Genomic DNA, 20,080 nt, shown 5'->3' with positions numbered 1-20,080 from the left:
ACATTAGCCATATGTTTCCACTCTTGTTTTGTTTCACGGCTACCAGCTACTGGTTTTGCAGTTGCAACTGTTTTATTTCAACATGGCAAAAAAAACCCAAATCACAAGTCCCTCTCCTTTACCTACACAGAGGAAATGAAGAAGCCATGTATTGAAGCAGGTTTAGTTCCAACTTTGATACCTTTGCTGGAAAGCGCAGACCAAGAAATGTTGCTTCATGCTGGGAGGGCTATTGGCCGTATCTGCTATGATAATCGTAAGTATTAACTTGAGAGAATCCTGTTTTCCCTAGCTGTAAGACATTCTTTTATAAGGTATTGTAACCTGTAACTCATAATTTTTTATTTTTTTTTTTATGATGCCTGAGCACACAATGCACTTCAGCCTCCAGTTAGATACACAATTCACATGGCTCACAGACACCAGGCTGAACGCATCCCAAACACCTCCTAAACTCTGGGTTCCCTGCTAGCTATATTTTTGACTTCAAGGTGACACATCTTAGTCAGAACTGCAACTACAAGAGTAGCAAAGCCTCATACGTATCTTAATCAATTTTGCGGAACTGCTTTGGGCTCAAATACTGAATGGCTTTGCCTTCTTCTAAAGTAGTAACAGTATTAAAAAAAAAAAGCACATATTAAGAAGTGAGTCAGAAAAAACTTACTCTAAAAATAAAAAATACTGAGATACCTATCTATGCAAGATCTCCTATCCTTGCACACAGGAGATCTTTGTGCTCCAGTTTTTTTCCATAAAGCCAGGACACTAGCTTGCCTGCTGGTCTCACAAATTAAGTATTTATTGCATACAGGACATAATATGGAAGCTTTCACCCAGTATCTTCTATCCATTTCCCTCTGCCTTCAACCTACCTTCTCTTGTCTTTTCAGTGTGAACCTGCGCAGCTTTATCTAGAAATCTGTGAAAGCCAAGCACGATAGGTACCTGGTATAGATTCTACTACCCCCCTGCAAATTAGATATATTTGCCAAGGAAGGTCACGTAACAGTTCACAGAAACCTTCCCCATATGATTACATGCAAGGCTCATACAACTACTGTACACCAGCATTACTACAGCATATGGCCATACTGCAAACCTGCTTTACTTCTCTCAGAACACAGGCCCAGCACAGGTTTGACAAGATGACTGTGACTCTAAGACACGTGCTTTAATAATTTCTATTACTAACACAGCAATAAATACATCATAGAAAAATTAATTTCAGTGATTTCCTGATTGAATTACAGTTATATATACAGTATATATTAAAATAGCACCCAGATACTTTCCGGTGTCTGTCATACATGCTGTCATCCAAGTTGCAGTCTAACTCTAAGCAAGACACCACTGTAAAAGCAGTGTCATTGTACTGTTAAGCAACCATCACTTGTATTTCATAGTTGTTGAGATACTCAAAATAATTTTAGATATTAAGCTTTCATTCATTACAAGACAAACTACAAAAAGAAAGAAAACAGTTACCAGTGTTTTCCTCAGCAATTCTACATGTGGATGGAGACAACTGTAGTTAGTATACTAGAACCAGTACCAAATTAACTTTTACTAACTGTACTTTGCCAACTTCCCTTAAACCACACGAATTTACACCTGCTTGAGAACCTTACTCAGCCTACAACAATTCCAAAGATACCTTGAATTTAAGCACTCCAAGACTCCCTACATGCTGAGCAAGTAATATTCAGAAAACTGGAAGACGATGATTCCCCTAGATAAACTTTAAAGCAGTCTGTGTCTCAGTGGTATCTTATAATAGTCCAGGCATTGGTAAAGTGTCATTTTACAAAGAATTTTTTAAAAAACAAACAATCATTATTCTAACATACAAAAAGCAGGTATATGGACATTTGCTATATGAGTCAGAACACGATCCCTGAAAGCAGAGTTGCCAGTAGACTACACTTTATCTTGGGATTCCAGTCCCTTCCATCTACCTGCTAAAGAAGCCATAGGATAAGGCTGAGATTCCCATTGCCTGAGAGAAATAAGCCAAATGGTTGGCTGTTCCTCACTCATTTCAGACACGTACCAGGAGATACTGTCCACCAGAATTCACTTTAGAAGCTGCACTAGTAGTAAGGATAACTGCATAAGTGTCTCATCTTTTTACAGTGGCTTAATTCCTCAAGTCAAAGTAGAGCCGGGAGGTTCAGCAAAACCCTCCTGAACCCGTGCTTCCCAAACACATGCAAATAGCCTGAACCCACAGCACAAAAGCTGTACCAAGTCTAACAGTGTGAGAAAGAACCAGATTATCTTGCTGCAAAGCATCTCAGTTGGTCCCTGTTTAATCACCTTTAACATCTATGCTTACTATTACCAGGGAATCTTCAGGAAGAGCTGGTGAAGGTAGGAGTAATCACATCACTAGTCCGAATATTAACTGATTATGCAGAGAGTGAACCACTTATCCATGTTGATCTATTGGCCTTATGCAACCTTGCAGAACTTGGTAAGTGCTTTTGTATCTTGGAGCAAAATATCCCCTTCACACCGTCACTGCCCTTCCATGTACATGCAGAACACCAATGTTTGTGGGAGTTCGTTTTGGTTTTTTTTTTTTTGTTTTTGTTTTTTTTTTTTTTGGTGAGGGTTTTTCTTGGGTTATTGGGGCTGGGGTGGGTTTTTGACTTTGGTTTTTTGTTTGGTTCGTTTGGGTTTTGTTATTTAAACACTACTGATACCCACTCAGGGAGTGGCCACAGCAATTGCTGGTACTATATTAAAACAATTAAGATTTAATAAGCAGGTTTTGACCTAGAAAAAGGTATAAAGGGCATAACGTCATGTGGTAAATGGACAGTTTCAACTACTTCAGATATAGTACATTAAATACTCATTTATTTAAAATTTATTTCCATTTAATAATTATGTTTGTATACCTTAATGAAACAGCTTCCTTTTTCATTTACACGATTTCCAAACCAAAGGCATCTACACTACTTTAAAATACAACTGCCCTACTTTACACAAGTTGTAGGTAGTGATAGAAGAAAAAGACCAAGTATAAAATTATTACCACACTTTGTGTATGGTCTGACTACGATTTGGTCTACTGCTTCCTGCATTTAGCTGGAGAGGCAGGGAAGGGGGTACTGTATCACACTGTTAAATCATCCTCTAGTGAGGTCTGTCCTTTATAGATCTCCTATATTACTTAATACCGTATTCTATTCAAATGTGTTCTATCAGACAGCAGCAAGCTTTAAAAAAAATTGATCTTTGTTAACATACATATTGTAGATGTTGAGGATCCCAGCAAGACTGGAACCATCTAATCAAGGCAGAAAATATACAACTGCAGCAAACTGGGATGTGCCAATTTGATATATTAAGTAATCATACTACAGATGGATTTATAAGAGTCAGTGGAATTAAGCCAGGATTAATTTGGCAGCTATTATAAGGTCATAGCTACAGGAAATACACAAAAATAGTGTTAAAGAAAAACGGGGAGAAGGGATAGAGTTTTGCTGTCTTGGTGCTGTCCAAAGGGACAGAAACATCTACCAAAAGAAGAAAAAGCATTTAAAAACAAAGTAGTGTCTAATCACTTCAGATTATAGGGATATACATTTAACATTTAATCAGGTAAAAAAACCCCAAACATTCCAAATCCTGACTTTTATCGTATACACAGATATAGCTAAGGAAGCTCTAAGCAAGACAAAGGTTGCTGAACAGCTGGTGAAACAACTGAGAAGAGCAGAGAACCATGAGAGGTTAGAAATTGTCTTTGAGGTCCTTCAAGCGCTTGCAGAAAACGGTAAGGCTCCTTTCTGCTTGGGGGAACGAGGGGAGATGGTGTACTGGTACTTAGCTTAACGCTCTGGGTTTAGAGTTTGCCATGGGTTCCTACTAATGGAACCAGCAATCCCTTCAGTGGAAATAAGCCACAAGAACATACAAAATCCTGGCCTGAGCAATATTTTGAAGCATAATAGGCAAGGCAACAGAGCAAGGAGGGAGAGAGTAGCATTCCATTATTTCAGTGGATCCATAAGGTAGATTCAAACTCATATTCTCCATTGTGTGTAACAGGAAAGCAGACTAGACAAATTGTGTTTTATAAAAAAAAAATGACAAAATCATAGAAGATGTCTACTCTAAGCAGTGTAACAAGCACTGACAGTAATCTGCTAAAAATATCTAGACACCTGATACAGATTTTAAAGACATGAAAATTCATGACTGGCAACACAAGAAACGTCAAAGATCAATGCAAAGAACTTGCTCATTCTGCCTTGGTGTCATCCTCGCACCAGCATGTCTGTTACAAACAAAACCAAAAAAAGGGACTGTACCTGAAAAAAGTCTGGCTAAAGTTCAGGGATTGAGCTTCCTACTTTGAAACACTTCAACAGCAATCCAAGAATCTTTTAGTGTGCTTTTACTGTGATCTCTACAGATGCTCTGAAAGTGCAGTTGGTGGAGGCGGGCGTCCAAGAGGTGCTGTCCGAGATCCTGCTGAGGCTCCAGGGTAGTTCACAAGCTGAAGATACATGCATTGTGAAGGCTGCATCAGATCTCATTGTCTCTCTGCTTCTTGGAGGTAAAACTGGGAATACTGACAGTCCAGATACATAAAGAAACAACATCAAAAAGTCCCCTTAGCAGAGGAGTAGCCATCTGTGCTGTTGCTTTCATTTCCTTAACAGGGACACACCTGCAACCTGTTTCTTAACCCTTAGGGGAATTCTTCTAAGACACCACACTTCTTCTAGGAGCTTAGTGCTCACTTTGCCACACTTCCCTTCAAGCACATTCCATGATTCTATATACATACGTTGCCTCAAGTCATCTAATAGCACTGTCACTGCTCCTGCGCAGAACAAATGGAAGCACAAGAACTTCAGGCCATTGTAGCTGTACCTGTTGCTGTCAGTTCACAGCTGGCCTAGGACTCAGTTTTAAATTTAAAGCTAATCATCAGACTAAGGTCACATGGTATGGAAATACTCATGTTTCCTCATTCACTATTCCAAATCTGTGTAGATAATTAAATCATTTGGATTAACAAATGAAATGTAAGAACTTTTTTGTAATCTAAGTTCTGCATCTATCTTTTAGGAACAGACTACACACATTGCTGAGGTAGATTTTTCACTAAGTCTTTAAGCTGATTTCAGGAACACCACAAAACAGCTAAAGATCTAACAGCAACTTAATTTAGTTGGGCCTGCTATGCTGTATTTTGGGTAATAGAGATTAAAGAATAAAACATCAAGGACTGGACACCTTCACTGCATCCCACCACCCCCAATCCTAAAGCAACCAAAAATGTAAAGGTCTTACATTATTAGCCATAATAACAATCTTTAAAAGTCATCATTGATTTGATTTTTTTTACCAAAAAAATGGTAAAGTTGGTTATTCTCTGTCCTCCAAAGATGGAAAGCCACTGTTTGTGAGCAGAGAGAGAAGCAACACTATTAGATTTCATTGGTCCCTGGCTCCAAAACAGTAACATTCTTGCTTTCCTGCAGATTTGCATATCTTTATCTTTAAGTTACAGATGCCAATGATACTGAAGTAGTTTGAGGGACACAACTGTGAAAAAAGGGGTGGTCAGGTATGCAAGCTTTTGCACCCTTTTTTTTTTTTTTTTTTCCTAAATTACACATTAGTAGAGGGGAGCCTCTGGAAATGTTTCATGGCAAATACATTTGTCAGAAATACAAAAAAAATAACATACAGTTATCGATGTTTTAGGTTTTAAATCACTGTTAGGAAGGGAGGATTACTCAGACACATCAGGGGAAAAAGTAAGTCTCAAGATAAGCCATATCATCCTTCACGCTTTCCTATTACAGAAAACAATGAGCCTTAATACTATGCAGAGAGAAACACATAGAGACTCTCACAAACAGGATCCTGGAAGGCACTCTGTGCTGAATCAGCAGAAGATATCCCACCTTGTCGTCTGTCCTTTCTCACTGATAGCTACCGTTCTGGGTTCAAACTCAATTAACAAAAAGGAGCTTTTTCAACATTGCTCAACTTCCTGCATTAATATGTGATTAATTATCATAAAAGATTCCCTCACATCTGTCTGAATGTTTAGCTAGTCAGTCTCATCTCTTTTGTGGGGTTTTTTTAAAGCAAGCTATCATGCACACATCTCTCCACCTCCCCCCACATCCTTTCTAGACTCCCTTTCTCCCTTGTCTTATACCTTGCTCTGAATCAGCCATTGTGCATCACGGTTCTACAAAGGCTACAGAAATGCCCCTGGTGCCTTTAAATTGGCTATCTTCAATTTATTCAGCTGAATGGCTCGCTTTGTCACTCACTCTTCTCCCTCTGTCTTCCCTACAACCCCATTAGATGTTTCATGTGGAAAAAGTGAATAATCCCTTTCAGGCCCGAGTACGTGCCACTGATGTATGCGCAGCCTTTAATCTAAGAGAAAAAAAAAAATCATATGGAAATCTGATCTCAGCATCAAATGACTTCTGAGGCAGTGAAAAGATGACAGACAGCTTTTGCAGCTATGAAAGTGGCTGTTCCTATCAGACTTTAACTATGAGCCATTAAATTGAAGGTTCTGCTGCTATCCAAGCAAAAATCCATAGGAGAGAGAACCAATTTGGAGCTCTATGACAATCAAAGCAAGGCAACCACTAATGGGTTCTGCCGATTCACACTTTACACTAGAGAAAAAAAATGTTCTGCCATTCTTCGATTTGAAAGGTGGGGGGAGGAGAGAAGTTAAGTTCAATTAGGGTTAGTCTATGCGAAGATCAAAGTATTTTGCCTGTAGAATTTTGTCAGACCAAAAGAGATGATCTGTTCCTAGAGAACCTATTTCCTACAGAGGACTGGGCAATTTTCCTGATCTCCGAAGTTAGGACCAGGCAAGAGAACATTTGAAGAATTACAAGTAAAAACATCGGCTTTAGAGAATGTATGCATAAATTGCTATCAAAAGATTTTTGCATGACTAGAATTCAAACTATTTCACAGACTGACAGTTCTCATGAAAATATCCGCTTACGTTTTCTAAGCATTTGACAAATTCTTACTTAACATACAGGGGAAAAATATGCTACTAACTAAAATGGTAAGAGATTAAAGCAATAGTAGGCACTGGTTCAAAAGACGACATGAAGGAGTTCCTACTACTTTGGAGTAGAAATAACATTCAAACCAGCAAAGGTGTTAAATTACTAGAGTCATTTTTAAGTGGTACATACTCAAAAATTTGAGGTTTCTACGTCTTAGGCATGCAGTTAGTACCATGAGAAGCACCTAAAGCTACTTTGAGCCAGAATCTTTATCTGTATGAAGTCTGTATAGTTCCACAGATAATTGTTTACCCCATGTGAAGATGTGATTTTCCTATATAGCATTTACACTATTTTTTCAACGTTTTAACAAACAGCATTCACATGGTAACAGCACAGCAATAAGGAAACGTTGACTGGTGTCAGGAATATGCTTCTCGAGGTATAATAAGCTGCATAAAAAAAATCCAGAAAAATATTTGCCAAATGGCATCTTCAAAACAACTCCTTCAGAAAGGATGCAGACTGTAATACCCAGGGTTTCATTTTGCTCTTTAGGAAAACACTTTCTCATTCCTATCAAGTTGCTAAGTAGCTTCTGATAACAAAAGGGCTGTCACCTCTGCAGAGCAAGTTCTCAGACACACACTGACAAAATGTTGCCCAGCATTTACTGGGCAAAATGGTAGTTCTTTGGAATGTACAAATCCACTCTTTCACCAGCATTAAACAGATCAGAACTCTCTAGGTCAACTCATTTTCCTTGCTTTGTATGAGTGCAATACAATTAGACTTTTTTTCACAAAGTGGGTTTCTCAAAACAAGTAAGAAAAACCTAGGCCTGATTCTTTCAATAATTAGTTAATGACAAATTATTTGATTGAATACAAGGAGTAAGAGTAGTCCAGAACTAGTAACCAGACTCCCCATTGCTGGATAAGATCTCTGGTCTCACAATAGCCTCTTAAATCAGTAGAACAGCAAAACTGTAGTATTAAAGCTATCCCATGGAGAAATGGCAAGTGTCACCAGTATTCCACCACACATATACTGGAAAATAAAGCAGTATTGAGGAAGAAAATGACTGGAGAACATATGGTTCTGAATTTGACAGTGACTATCTGTAAAAAACTCTCTCAAGCTAAGCTTTACTAGAGGATGTCTCAGCATCAGTTCACAGGTGGCTGATGCCCATTTATTTCTGGAGAGCTGAAGGTTGTAAAAAAAAAAAAAAAATGCAAAAGCTACAGTCTCAATCGTATGAAGACACAAAAACAGTCAAGGCAAAGGCTCTCTGAATTCTCAATTTACATGATTAATTTCTATCGTGGTGTTTCTTATCTCTCTCACCTGCTTGGTTTTGCCTCTCTCTTCAGATGGCAACTGTGTACGAATGGTACAAGTGGGACTAATACATCAGCTTCTGGATCTTTTGGAGAAACACGTAGAGAGTGGGGATGTCTCTGTTCAACATGCGGCACTCAGTGCTCTTCGAAACCTTGCTATACCAGGTACAGAGTTTGAAGACAATTGACTTACTGTGATACTTTGTAAAGACGGGTCACTTAATGAAGTTCTGTGCAACTCTAAGTCACCAATTCCAGTCCTTTGTATTCTGAGGGGCAATTGACCTTTTTTTCCCCCTGCAGAGACATATATATTTGAATAATTAATCAGGACTTCTCATCTACATAACAGGTCTAAATATAATAAAGTGTGATCTCTGCCAGCTGCCAAAATGTTTTCATATTAACAGCATACAGCAGTTCAAGACAAAAATGCAGAACACAGTTTAAAGCTTAAAATACAGAGTATGAGGTGGAGCTATCACATCACAGCTGGTAGGGATTTCATAAATCTGTTCCTCTTTTACAAAGCCAATATTAATTGCAAATTTGGCCTTCGTAACACACTTAAGAACTACAATTCTTAAGAGAGGCATATAAGGAAGATGGGGACAGAATTTTAGTAGGGCCTGCTGCAATAGTAGTAGGGGTAATGGCTTTAGACTAAAAGAAGGTAGACAGTCTACATAGAAGGAAGAAATTTTTTGCAATGAGGGTGGTAAAACACTGACACAGGTTGCCCAGAGATGTGGTAGAAGTCCCATCCCTGGAACCAATCAAGGTCAGGTTGGACAGGGCTCTGAGCAACCTGATCTAGTGGAAGATGTCCTGGCCCATTGCAGGGGGGCTGGACTAGATGACCTTTAAAGGTTCCTTCCAACCCAACCTATTCTATAATTCTACTCCTGATCTTTTTTTAATACATATCAGAAAATGGCGCTGCTTCTCATCTCAAATTTACTGCTTCCATGTAAAAGTGTAATTCAGGCCAAAAATGTTTTGCTAGAGATTTAACACTATAGCACCCTGCAACACAGTCCTCACACTGTTATACAGTACTCCAGAGAAGAGCACGACACCAACGCTACTTTCTGAAAATAAAAGAACTTGAAGTTGTCTGCCAATTTTCTTATGTAAGCTAGGAAGCATGCTTGGTTTAACAGTTTTACACATAATCATTGCTTTGAACAAGTGAGAGCCCAGAATATACTACTTGCTACTTTGCCTCCACTACTTCCTTTTAAAGCCTGATATACCCTCATTTCTTCTTGCAGATAGCTCTCTTCAGAACTTCACCTATTTCCTTCAACTTATTTTTGATATGCTCTCAAGTAATTTATAGTTTGACTTACAGTATTATCACACTCTCGATCATAATAGCCAGCCATGTCTGTCTATTCAGTATCTTAACAAACATTTCATGCCATAAGCCCCTCACTGCTTCTAGGTATATTTTATTTCTCTGTGAAGAGATTTTTCTACCACCATTCACATCAGCAGAGGCTTGTGCAAATTGCTTTTTGGTGCTAATAAAATATGCGGTATTTCAACCATGCACACCAGCTACCTTACATCAGTTATGGCCTAACAGAGCTATTAGAAGATAATCATAGAATCGCGGAAAATCATGGAAAGCCATCCACCTGAAATTAGGAGACTAACTTTGTAGGCAAAATGTAACTATCTTTATTAGAATGAAAAGGTAGATTATTTTTTTTTTCTATAGGCTTAGGGCTGCCCCACGCTTAGTTCTCATTGACTTCACTCCTGCAATAGGTACAATAGGATTTAATGATTACAAGCAGCAAAGATACCAATTAATCTTGTTTGAACGACAGCAGTTTTGATGTGGTTTCCCTTGACAACAAGCAGAGATGATCACATTCTAAGTAACAACAGAACTTTTTCAGTGAATACCAAGGCCCCCTTTTTGCAATGCCAAACCCAGGCATTCCTTGGGAGCACCTTAACAAAGCAACGAACATGCTGACCTTGCCAAGATTATAGGATCTAAAACTCCAGAAAAGTGTGGTTGCAATTTCCAGCTTCACCCCTGTATCACTGCCTGCTACACATAGTACCCGTAGATCTTAATGTTCGTTACAGCTGTACTTTAAAAGGCTCGACTCTGAATTATAAAATATCAATGTATCAATACAGTCTGTTTTGGTTATCTGTTCTGTTCTAGTCTAATACAAGTCATTTTAGATCTTTCTAAGTGTGTAGGCAATGCATAGCACTTTAAATGCTATTTCTACACTGTGTTTTTCCTCATCACTTCGTAAAAATATCCAAATATGGAAGCTGTAAGACATTCCCTTACAATAATACATTACTTCCAGAAATACAAACTGTATCACTTTCAACAATACAGTCTGCTACCTGGTAAAAAAAAAAAAAAGAATGAATGCAAATCCAAATAAATCATAAAATAAAAATTAATTAAATATGGGGCAACACTTGCAAATGGGCACAAGGGAAGTCTTCAAGTAGTGACCTTCAAGTAGTGAAAGAGAACAAGTGATAAATGAATTTGAAAAAAGTCATTATGCTTTAGCGAATGGAATCTGTCTATGCCACTGAAAAACAAGACATTAAGAGCAAATTACTGAAGTGTCTGCTTCTCAATCTGCCCGACAGAAGAAGGGATAGGACAGGTTTCTCGCTATTTCACTGTCCTGGCACGCCTCAAAAAAAGGCATGCAGAAGATGGAAAAAAACCTGCTCTGGAGAAAGCGACTTTTGGTAGCACAGTCAAGGAGCATTAGAGCTCTTTCCAGACAAGAGACGAGCTTCTGATTATTACCAGGGATTACTGCACCAACGACTGAAGCAAAGGCGAAATAATTAGGAAAGCAAAGAAACAAAGCATGAACAGCAGGGGATTAAGTAAACTCAAATGCAAAAAGAAAATTCATTCTCAAACAAATATGGCCATGTAAATCACTTCTGCCACCCAGTTGAGTTAAGATGAGCAAGCACAGGAAAGGCTTGCTCACATGAGTGGGCGAGTGGATGGATAATCTATTACAACCAGAAAAAGGAAGAGAAACAACAAATGCTGTGTTTATCCTTTTTTTATGTACTTCATTCCAGGCAACTGAGATCAAAAGTAACCAAAATACCCTATCAGCAATTCCTAGGAATTTTTTCACTCAAAAGAGAAGCTTAAACAGTTGCTTAGTCCTGACTTTGAGTGCTCTAACAAGTTGGATATTTTGCTAAGAGCAACACACAGCATAAGATTCAGAACAACAGTTATGTCATATCTATATTTTCAGACGCTTATGTATTTACTGAGCTTTACATCAACACCTTATTTTTCCATTTTCTAGTTGTTAACAAGGTTCAAATGCTGGAGGAAGGTGTGGCAGAACGGATTCAGGCACTTTTAAGGTCGGAGATGCCTCCTGTGCAGTTTAAACTTCTTGGAACACTACGGATGCTAACAGATGGTCAAGGTAGGGAATTACTAATGTTTGCTGATGACAACTATATACCTCCCTCATTCCCTCCTCCCGCAAGACAACGGACATGCAAGGAGGCTACTGGCTAAGTGTCCTGCTAACCTAAATCCACTCAATCTGGAGAGGTTCCAACAGAAATGATTGCGGGAGGCTGCAGACCTTCCATGCTGACCCAGCCAGCCTCAGAGATAGATGAGAAACAAGCCAAATGGAAGAATCTGCAGCAGTCAGTGAGAAATGGCAAAGGCCTAAATGGAAAATGTTTTCCAGCAGAGATGCACCAACAAGGCATCCTCTCAGGCTTTGAAACAAGTCATTAAAAGGTCATTTATCTGAAATTACACCTGAATTGTGACAGGGGAGACCATTTAGCTTTTGAAACTGAGACATAATAATACAGATCTAAATTATCAAACACTAAATTGTCTTTTTTTTTTAACTCAATGCTATTTATGAGCCCTAGTATGAAGTCAGAATTTCACACAAAATAGTACAACTTCTTGATCTGCAACAATACAGATATGAAAGCGTAGAGTAGAAAAAAAGGTGTAGAAGATTATTCAATGTCTACCCATTCCTCCCTGTAAGCACACAGCTCTTCCACCTTTAATTACTTTCCATCCTGTTTACCCGTGTGCTATCTTTGCCCTTAATTAACTCAGCCTGAAACTCCTATGAATACACATCTAGCAAGAAGTCCACACTAAATTAGTTAATTGCATTATCTAGTATAAAATCATTACTCTGACAATCACCAGGCATGCAGAGGCCTACAGACTAGGAAGAGGTAGGTTTCTTTCTGTCTCTAGAAAACTGCAGTGAGATCCGTCAGCTTCATTACATTAAAGGGATGTTAACATTAACTCCTGGTTTTTCCACTGTTTCGCTTCAGAGGAGCAGAAGAATTTGTGCACTCCAATACCCAAAGGACTTTCAGCTCAACTGAAAGTTCAATCACACACACAATTTATTCAAATTTGGCATTTTGTAAGTTAAAAGGTCCTCCTGTTCCTGTGAAGAATAACTAAATGGTTTTATCTCAAAGAACTCTTGCTGGTAGATACCAGAAAGTCCCTGTCAAACTGGGTCAAGACACTTCCTTTGAACAATGCTCTTAAACTGGTTCCATTCACCACCCTCTTACCTCTTTCAGCTTTCAGTACTAAACTGGATTACCATGATCTCCTCAGACTAACATGTAATGTCTGACCTAGAAACAAAAGCCTTTCTGTTACAGGAGGTAATATGCAGGTGGTTGTGCAATGATAAGTAACTCTTATCTCAAAACAAACACGTTCAACTAGGCTAGAAGCTCCCAGATTCCTTTTGGTATTTTGACACATGGATTGCTCCTTTGTGTACTGTACAAACAAGGAAAAGGAAGTGTCCGTCCTTCTTCATCTCCTTCCCCAAAATAGAAAAGAGTATAGGTTGACTTACAGTTTCTGCAAAATATCCAGAATAATCATGAGGTTTATTGACACTGACCTTCTGGTGCCCGCTCTATTTGGCACTTTCCTGAATACCTCTAACGAAATGCAACACACAGAAAGGGAAAGGGGTAAAGAAACAGGAGGAGGGTAGTACCCGTAATCAGCCAAACCTATCCCTTCTGTTCCAGATGTTCTTCCTCAAGTCTTTGCTTCAGCAAAGCTCCAAGAAACAAACTTCTCGGTATCTTAAAACCATGCAGACTTTTCCCTACATTATTCACCTTTCTGAATTTGCTTCCAAAGGAACAGGGACCTCCCTGGTCCCTTCCAACCCAAACCATTCTACGATTCTATGATTCTTTCAGACCTAGAACTATTTTAAAAGACTAGAAAAGCAGAAAAAGATTGGAAAAAGCCCACAGACCCCTTATAGCCCTTCTCAGGCAAAGTACACTTCCCATGAAGGCCTTTACCACATCTTTCTTTCTTCAGACCACACAATACACATTTCATGCTTATCTGCTCTGGTCCTTCAGCATCAAGGGGTAGGGTGGTAGGCATGGGATAGGACTCAAGACGACCTAAATGAAGTCAACAAGAAAACCGCTTAATTACAAATAACTACACGAGACTCCTAAATTTGAATTAAATCTTATAACCTCAGTAAATTTTTGCAAATAGAATAATTCTACAACCAAAAGCGGTCCTGTGACTACTCTTGCCTCTCAGCTGCTGCATCTGGTGCCCAGCTGGAAGTGCTGTGCATTTAGACCCTCAGTTCATGATCAACTGGAATATGTGGAAACAGTGGTGTAGCAGTTAATAAAACAACTCTTCTGTGCTCAAAGCCAAATGGGTGAGCACTCAATTCCTACAAAAAGGTCGCTTAATTTGTGTGCATTACTACTTTCTTATCTTTCTGTTGGTAGCCTTCACTTAGAAAAAAATTCCAGTGAAGCAAGATGTACAATTTCAAAGTTTTAAGTATTAAACAGAATCAACTAACGGAAACTACTGAAGCAGTATATACCAGGAGGTTCTCCCCTGCTTAACATATTTGGTTAAAATAGAGTATTTCGCAGTCCTCAGCACCTTTATATCTGCATTTTTCCTTTGCTTAGGAAATCACTTTCCACCAGTTAGCCACTTTTGATCCACAGTACTTTAAGGACATGTTATTAGACTGCAGTAAGACTTGTGTGGAATCATGCGTTAGACTGATGCAATATTGAGACAGCATGAGTAAAGTTCCTTTTGCTGCTGAACTTCTAAGAGCTGTGGGAGTAGTCTCCCTTAGTGGCAACAAGCCTTAACCACAGCATATCATTAGAGTTCCACTTCTTAGGAAAAGTTATCTAGTGAGGTTTTTTCCAAATGTCAACCACACTGATTAATACTTTTAGCAAGTCTTGAGAGAGGGTTCCTAAAACACAGGGGAAGGCAAATTAAAAGGCTCCTCCAAACTCTGGGGGAAGTTTTGATGATGCCTAATACACAGTTCAATGCACTTTCTTAAGACGTGCAATTACAGATATGCTGCAATTCTGCACTAAGGCTTGGCTTCCCACATGCTACCAACAGTAATTATCACCATTACTGAGAGCACTGAAACAGCAAGAACAGACTCTAAAAAGCCCATGATTACATCTGTGCAGGTCTCAAAGAGCAAGTGCAAGAAACCAAATGGGAAAGGGATAGTCCTCATGAAGATTTTAGTATAGCAACAGAACATTTGCTTTCAAAGGTATGAAGCTGCTCATCTTAAGCCCTAACAGCCTCTTAAATAGGATAGGTCTATGGGAACAGCTTACTTTGTTCTCTACCTCCAAGAGTTGCCCTAACGCAACTAGCATTCCTCAGGTAAGAATTTCCAAGATCCCTTAAAAGCACAATGCTTTAGTTACAGCTCTTAAAGAACACTGAGCTCAGTCCTGTGGTCCTGGCTGCTTCTACATTCACATTTCTGTGACAGAAAGACCAAGAATTCTGATTTTGAATGTTTCCTGATGATGTTTTTTCTCTTCAGCTGATGCAGCTGAAATCTTGGGCCAAGACCCCATGCTGCTCAACAGACTTGTGCAGTGGTGCAACACTAACGACCACAGCGGCGTTTGTGGAGAGGCAAATCGGCTGCTGGCATCGATCTTGCGTCACAACAGATCCCAGGTATGAGAGCTATGGGTCTGATACGTTTCTACTTTATCCTTCTCCAATATTTTTAAAGCTTGTCGATATAGTTAGGGGTTATGTGTTAAAAAGCACATACAGCTTTATAATTACAAAAAGAAAGTTCACAGTAAAATCCCCTCTAGTCTGCCTCAATACCAATAAGGGGAAGGTGAGCAGGAAAGCAGTGCTCTCCATAGCCACAGATACTGCACAGACACAAGCAACACGGTTACTTCCTGTCACTTGTCAACTTCTACCCTCCTCAAGTAAGGTTTGACAAATAGAAAAGCTTTACCTACTTACCATTTCCATAAATATTAATTTCAATTTTCAAATTGAAATGGCGAAGATAACCCAGACCCATCCCAAACATCAGTCCTCCAGGAGCTCCAGAGCCCACTTATCCACCTAGTGATGGATAAATCTGGCATGATCTGTATCTGCTGGCATATTAGGGCAGGCTCGTGTTTCTTGTAAATCATGCTGTTGTAACACAGGCATCCCAACCGTTCTTTACTTTCAGTTAGTAATTAAAAAGTAGATACTATCCGCACATGCTTCGATAAAGTAAAACTAATCTTTGCTAGTTTGAGGGCTTGAAATGAAAAACTGGAATAAGGTCGAACTAAAATTCTTGAGATACCTCAATTTTTCTTATAGATATGCATATTGTAATTGTAAGTGTTGATATTCCAAGTAAGTTAGACCAGTCCTAAGCAGACATGTATTACCAGTACCAAAACAAATGTTATCTCTAGTCGTCAAGTATCACCAGTTTGCATTGCAGCAGGCAAATAATTTCCATCTATTCAGAGGCCGAACAGTGCAATCTCATTTCTCTCTTCATTGTACTTTATCCACAAGTCAGATTTCCATCTGTGATATTTTACCTTTGCTTTAACAGGAAGTTGTCAAAGCGATCCAGGAGGCACAAGGAGTGAAGCATCTGGTTTCCATGACAACAAGTGAACATGCTGCCATGCAGAATGAGGCTCTGAATGCCTTGGCAATAGCATCTGCAATCGATCTAGGTATTTTCCTTCTAAAAGCATTTATCTGTGCAAGATCCTCATTAAGAAACATTGTCATGCTGTTAATTCTACATAACATGTAAGAAAAAGCATGTTTCTTATCTAGATTTAGCTCTGCAGCATTAAATAAAGTAGGTCAGCCATCCAGAAGATCACAAAAGCAATAGGCTTCAGGAATTGCCTCAAGATTTTTTGTTTAGGGTAGCGTGAAGTGATCAGGGGGTATGGACAGGCACAATCTGTTGAGCAGCATTGTATGATGCTAGAAAAGGCAAGTAAAGATGATGAAGACTAGAGGAAAAATATGAGAAAGTCTAAATGAACACAAAATTAAGGACAAATTGCAGACTTGAATGGTCAATGAAGGAAGTCAATAAATGGGGAAATAACCTTCAGAAGAGAGACATTTGAATGCAGGAGAGAAAGCAGAAGCATAGACAAAAGAGCGTTGTAGAAGCTGCAAATGAAACACGCAAGAAAACTATCAAGGCTCTAACTACTTTTAGTGAGCTAGTTTTCACAGAGATTGAGTATATTTTTTTTAGACTTTTCCTGTATGACTGATCACATTTGAAAATGGGCCTCAATTTACCACAATAAAGGCAGTCACCACAAATCTACATACATCAAAAAGTAAATTGAAAATAAATAGTTGACTTGAAATTTGGAATTTCCTATACCAACAAGCAAGACAATAAAGAGTCATTTTATTCCTTGGTCCACCATTCAGGCTTTCAAACTCAATAGGGCAACCAATGTGAATCAATATTTCTAGCACTGATCACTGCAAATTTTCTTCTACTATGAGGCTATTTTATACAATCTATAGTATACAGGTTGTTTTCCAGAATGAGGCCAGTGAAGAAACACTGTACAGAATACAGAAATTCTCCAGTAAAGAGAACAGATGCCCAAAACATCCCTGTACAGCCAATCTGAAAAGAAGCCAGTCAGGAATTTTACTTTTAAGAAGCACGCACATTAACTTTCTAGCTTTTTTTCAGGTAACAGCTCATGTATTTGTTTACTTATTTTTCAGCAACCCTTGAAGAATCTTTTAAGGAATCACAGCTAGTTCAAAGCTTACACAAACTTCTACAAGATGATAATACAAGTCCTGAGGTGAAATATAATTCAATGGGTCTTTTGTGCAGTCTTCTTAATTCAGGTAACTTCATTTTAAGTTGTCATTTGTGATGAAAAAGTGTTTTCTGTTACTGAAGTGTGCTGCTTGCGATGTTGCAATAAGTGAGTAGTAAAGGATATTAAAGAGGTTCATTCTTTATTGATCACCAAAAATCCCAGTCAAGTAGCTTTCTTTATGAAAAGTTGATAGAGCCATCAGTTGAATGAAAAAAGAAAGGCTTTATTCCAGTGAGCCAGTGGCATAATCAAGTCCTGAAATAGCAAAATTAGAGCCTTGGAATAAAGGCATCTTTGTCCAAATTCACCATGCACAAATGTCTGGCAGCCCCACGTCCACAGCATTTTTGTGTTCAAAGAAATAGAGCCTGTATCATCTTCCACAAGCAGGCATCGTTTGTTTTGCCTATGCTTAAGCAAACCAGAAGCTGAGATAAAACAGCAATTTTAGCAATGCTGCCTCTCTACAGCAACTTTTAGTAAAAGACATGAAGGATATAACTTCGGTTTCTCTTGCTCTGTGGTCAGGGAAAATTTAAAGTGCTTTGAGCAAGATCAGACTCGTCCTGGATGCGTAGCACTAACCTTGAAAGCAGAAGTCCAAAGATCTCATGCCAGTTTCTCATATCTTAATATATAGATCATGTAAATTGAAAATAATTATTGTGCTCAGACAAGGATCTGCCACAAGGGAAGCTGCCTTTCAAATCCTGGAGCCGCCCTATATTAGCAGACAAGCTGGATTTTGCAGTATACTGTTTTTTCCCTGTAGCCACAGAGATATTGGAATAGAGATAAGCATTTGCATCCTTCAGTGCTACTATAGAGTACTGACACAACAGATGTGACCTATAAGACTTTTTTCCAGAGCTGTATATACTTAGCACTTTATAGACTAACTGTAACACTGGGAGATGAGTCTTACTAATATGAAAGGCTAACAAAAAGTATACAGGCAAAAAAAAAATGCTGGAACTTGTCCAGTATTACATTTTCACAGCGCTTTTCTTCTGCTCAACCAGCTCTTGGAATTCAAACAGGAGGAAAAAAAAAAAAGTCTTACACTTTCAGCCACTGAAAGTATTGAACAGGTTATCTATTGAGAGAAGTTTATTTAAATTAAAGAAGCTCATTTTAAACAGCAAGTACTCCAAACTTTTATCTTGGAACAATTATTGGGAGCCGCTATACCATGGCATGTCACTAAAAGTCAGCATTTCTTCTCCCATTCAGGTGATCTGAGACAAGAAATAGAAGAGGACAAGATTAAAGAAACCCTCGAACAGCTCTGCAGTCACAGTAATGCAAATGTGGTCAAGGAAGCTGTCACAACATTACAGGTTTTGAGAGGAGAGACACCCTACTAGTCTCCTTTCTTCCCTGAAGCAACCCTGCACTGCTGCCAAGGCAAATGCAATAAAACACCAGCTCTGCCAACCCTCCCTTGCATTTGTTATGCTGCCGCATAACCAACATTACTGAAGTCCAGGTACAGCTCCCATTTTTAAAGCTGTGCATAGAAAACCCCAAAACTCATTTGCTCATCTATTTGGCCTACAGATATACTTGCATCACTGCTGCTCTTCACTGAGCACAGCAGGAGGAATAAGGCCTGCAAAGGAGGTGGTCAGTTACCACTTCTGCAACACATTTTTAAGTTGCTTGGTTTTGTAAAAACCAAGATATTACTTGTAACTTTTTCTTGTATCAATAGGACTTTAAAATCACTACAAAAAAACCTCAAGCTTGTATCATGCAACCTGAGTTTTAGGTGAGATGAGAGCTGTAGCTTAAACAGCACAAAGGGCTAACTGGTACCATTTCAACCTCTGCACATTGTGAATCAACCTGTGAGCCCAACTGTCAACTGAACATGTTAAAACCACCACAAAACTGTACCCTTAAGCCAACTCCCCCTTCAACTTCCAATTTAAAGCTTGTCTCCGAGGTTTTACCCGCTGGTGTCACAAACTATATTCCTAAGTATCTGAGGTCAGTCTTGTCCTAATTTCAGAGTTGCAGGTACTGTAATCTAGAATGAGACTCAGCAGAAAGTTTTACATGAAATTGCAGTCAATGTCCATACAGCGCTTGGACAAGAAACAAATTAAAGCTAGTTAGAAATTACAAGTGGATGTGTATGAAGATTTGGAGGCAGCTGGCATTTCCTTAAATTATCTCCAGTAAGAGAACTTGGGTTTAACTTTAGATAATGAAAAACTGTAGTAAAATAGATGTCTCTCAACATTTCTACAGAAACCTTTCATATTTAAAAATGGTCACGTGATAAAAAAAGATAAGAACAGGATCTAATGCACAACTTTTTCCTGTGGGAACTTCTTGAAGCAGTTGTATGTCAGAAGAGTCACATTGCCAAGACCTAAGAGATCAAATTCAAAACCTTGTAGAGGTAGATATCAAACAGTAGGGAACAATGACTTTTTTTAGCCAGTAGTAAAA

General features: G+C 38.8%; 1 protein-coding gene across 1 annotated transcript; it reads left to right on the top strand.

Annotated features, from left to right (window-relative positions):
* Nucleotides 1-135: 135 nt before the first annotated feature.
* On the top strand, nucleotides 136-18,987 carry LOC141469281 (rap1 GTPase-GDP dissociation stimulator 1-like). The gene is made up of 10 exons (XM_074154743.1): nucleotides 136-256; nucleotides 2,348-2,476; nucleotides 3,665-3,790; nucleotides 4,433-4,576; nucleotides 8,408-8,542; nucleotides 11,713-11,838; nucleotides 15,304-15,443; nucleotides 16,351-16,477; nucleotides 17,517-17,645; nucleotides 18,854-18,987. The coding sequence occupies exons 1-10, from the start codon at nucleotides 136-138 to the stop codon at nucleotides 18,985-18,987; spliced, it is 1,311 nt and encodes a 436-aa protein (XP_074010844.1).
* The last annotated feature ends 1,093 nt before the right edge of the window (nucleotides 18,988-20,080 follow it).

Source organism: Numenius arquata, chromosome 10 (genome assembly GCF_964106895.1).
Source record: "Numenius arquata chromosome 10, bNumArq3.hap1.1, whole genome shotgun sequence".
Lineage (NCBI taxonomy): Eukaryota > Metazoa > Chordata > Aves > Charadriiformes > Scolopacidae > Numenius > Numenius arquata.
The sequence above is the reverse complement of the archived record's forward strand: the minus strand, read 5'-3'. Positions and strand labels throughout refer to the sequence as shown.

Bases quoted from the DNA above. Each gene is read 5' to 3' on its own strand.
- LOC141469281 (XM_074154743.1), top strand. From the start codon at position 136: ATGAAGAAGCCATGTATTGAAGCAGGTTTAGTTCCAACTTTGATACCT. The intron at 2,477-3,664 runs GTAAGTGCTTTT...TCGTATACACAG, and splicing joins ATGCAACCTTGCAGAACTTG to ATATAGCTAAGGAAGCTCTA. The intron at 11,839-15,303 runs GTAGGGAATTAC...TTTTCTCTTCAG, and splicing joins GATGCTAACAGATGGTCAAG to CTGATGCAGCTGAAATCTTG.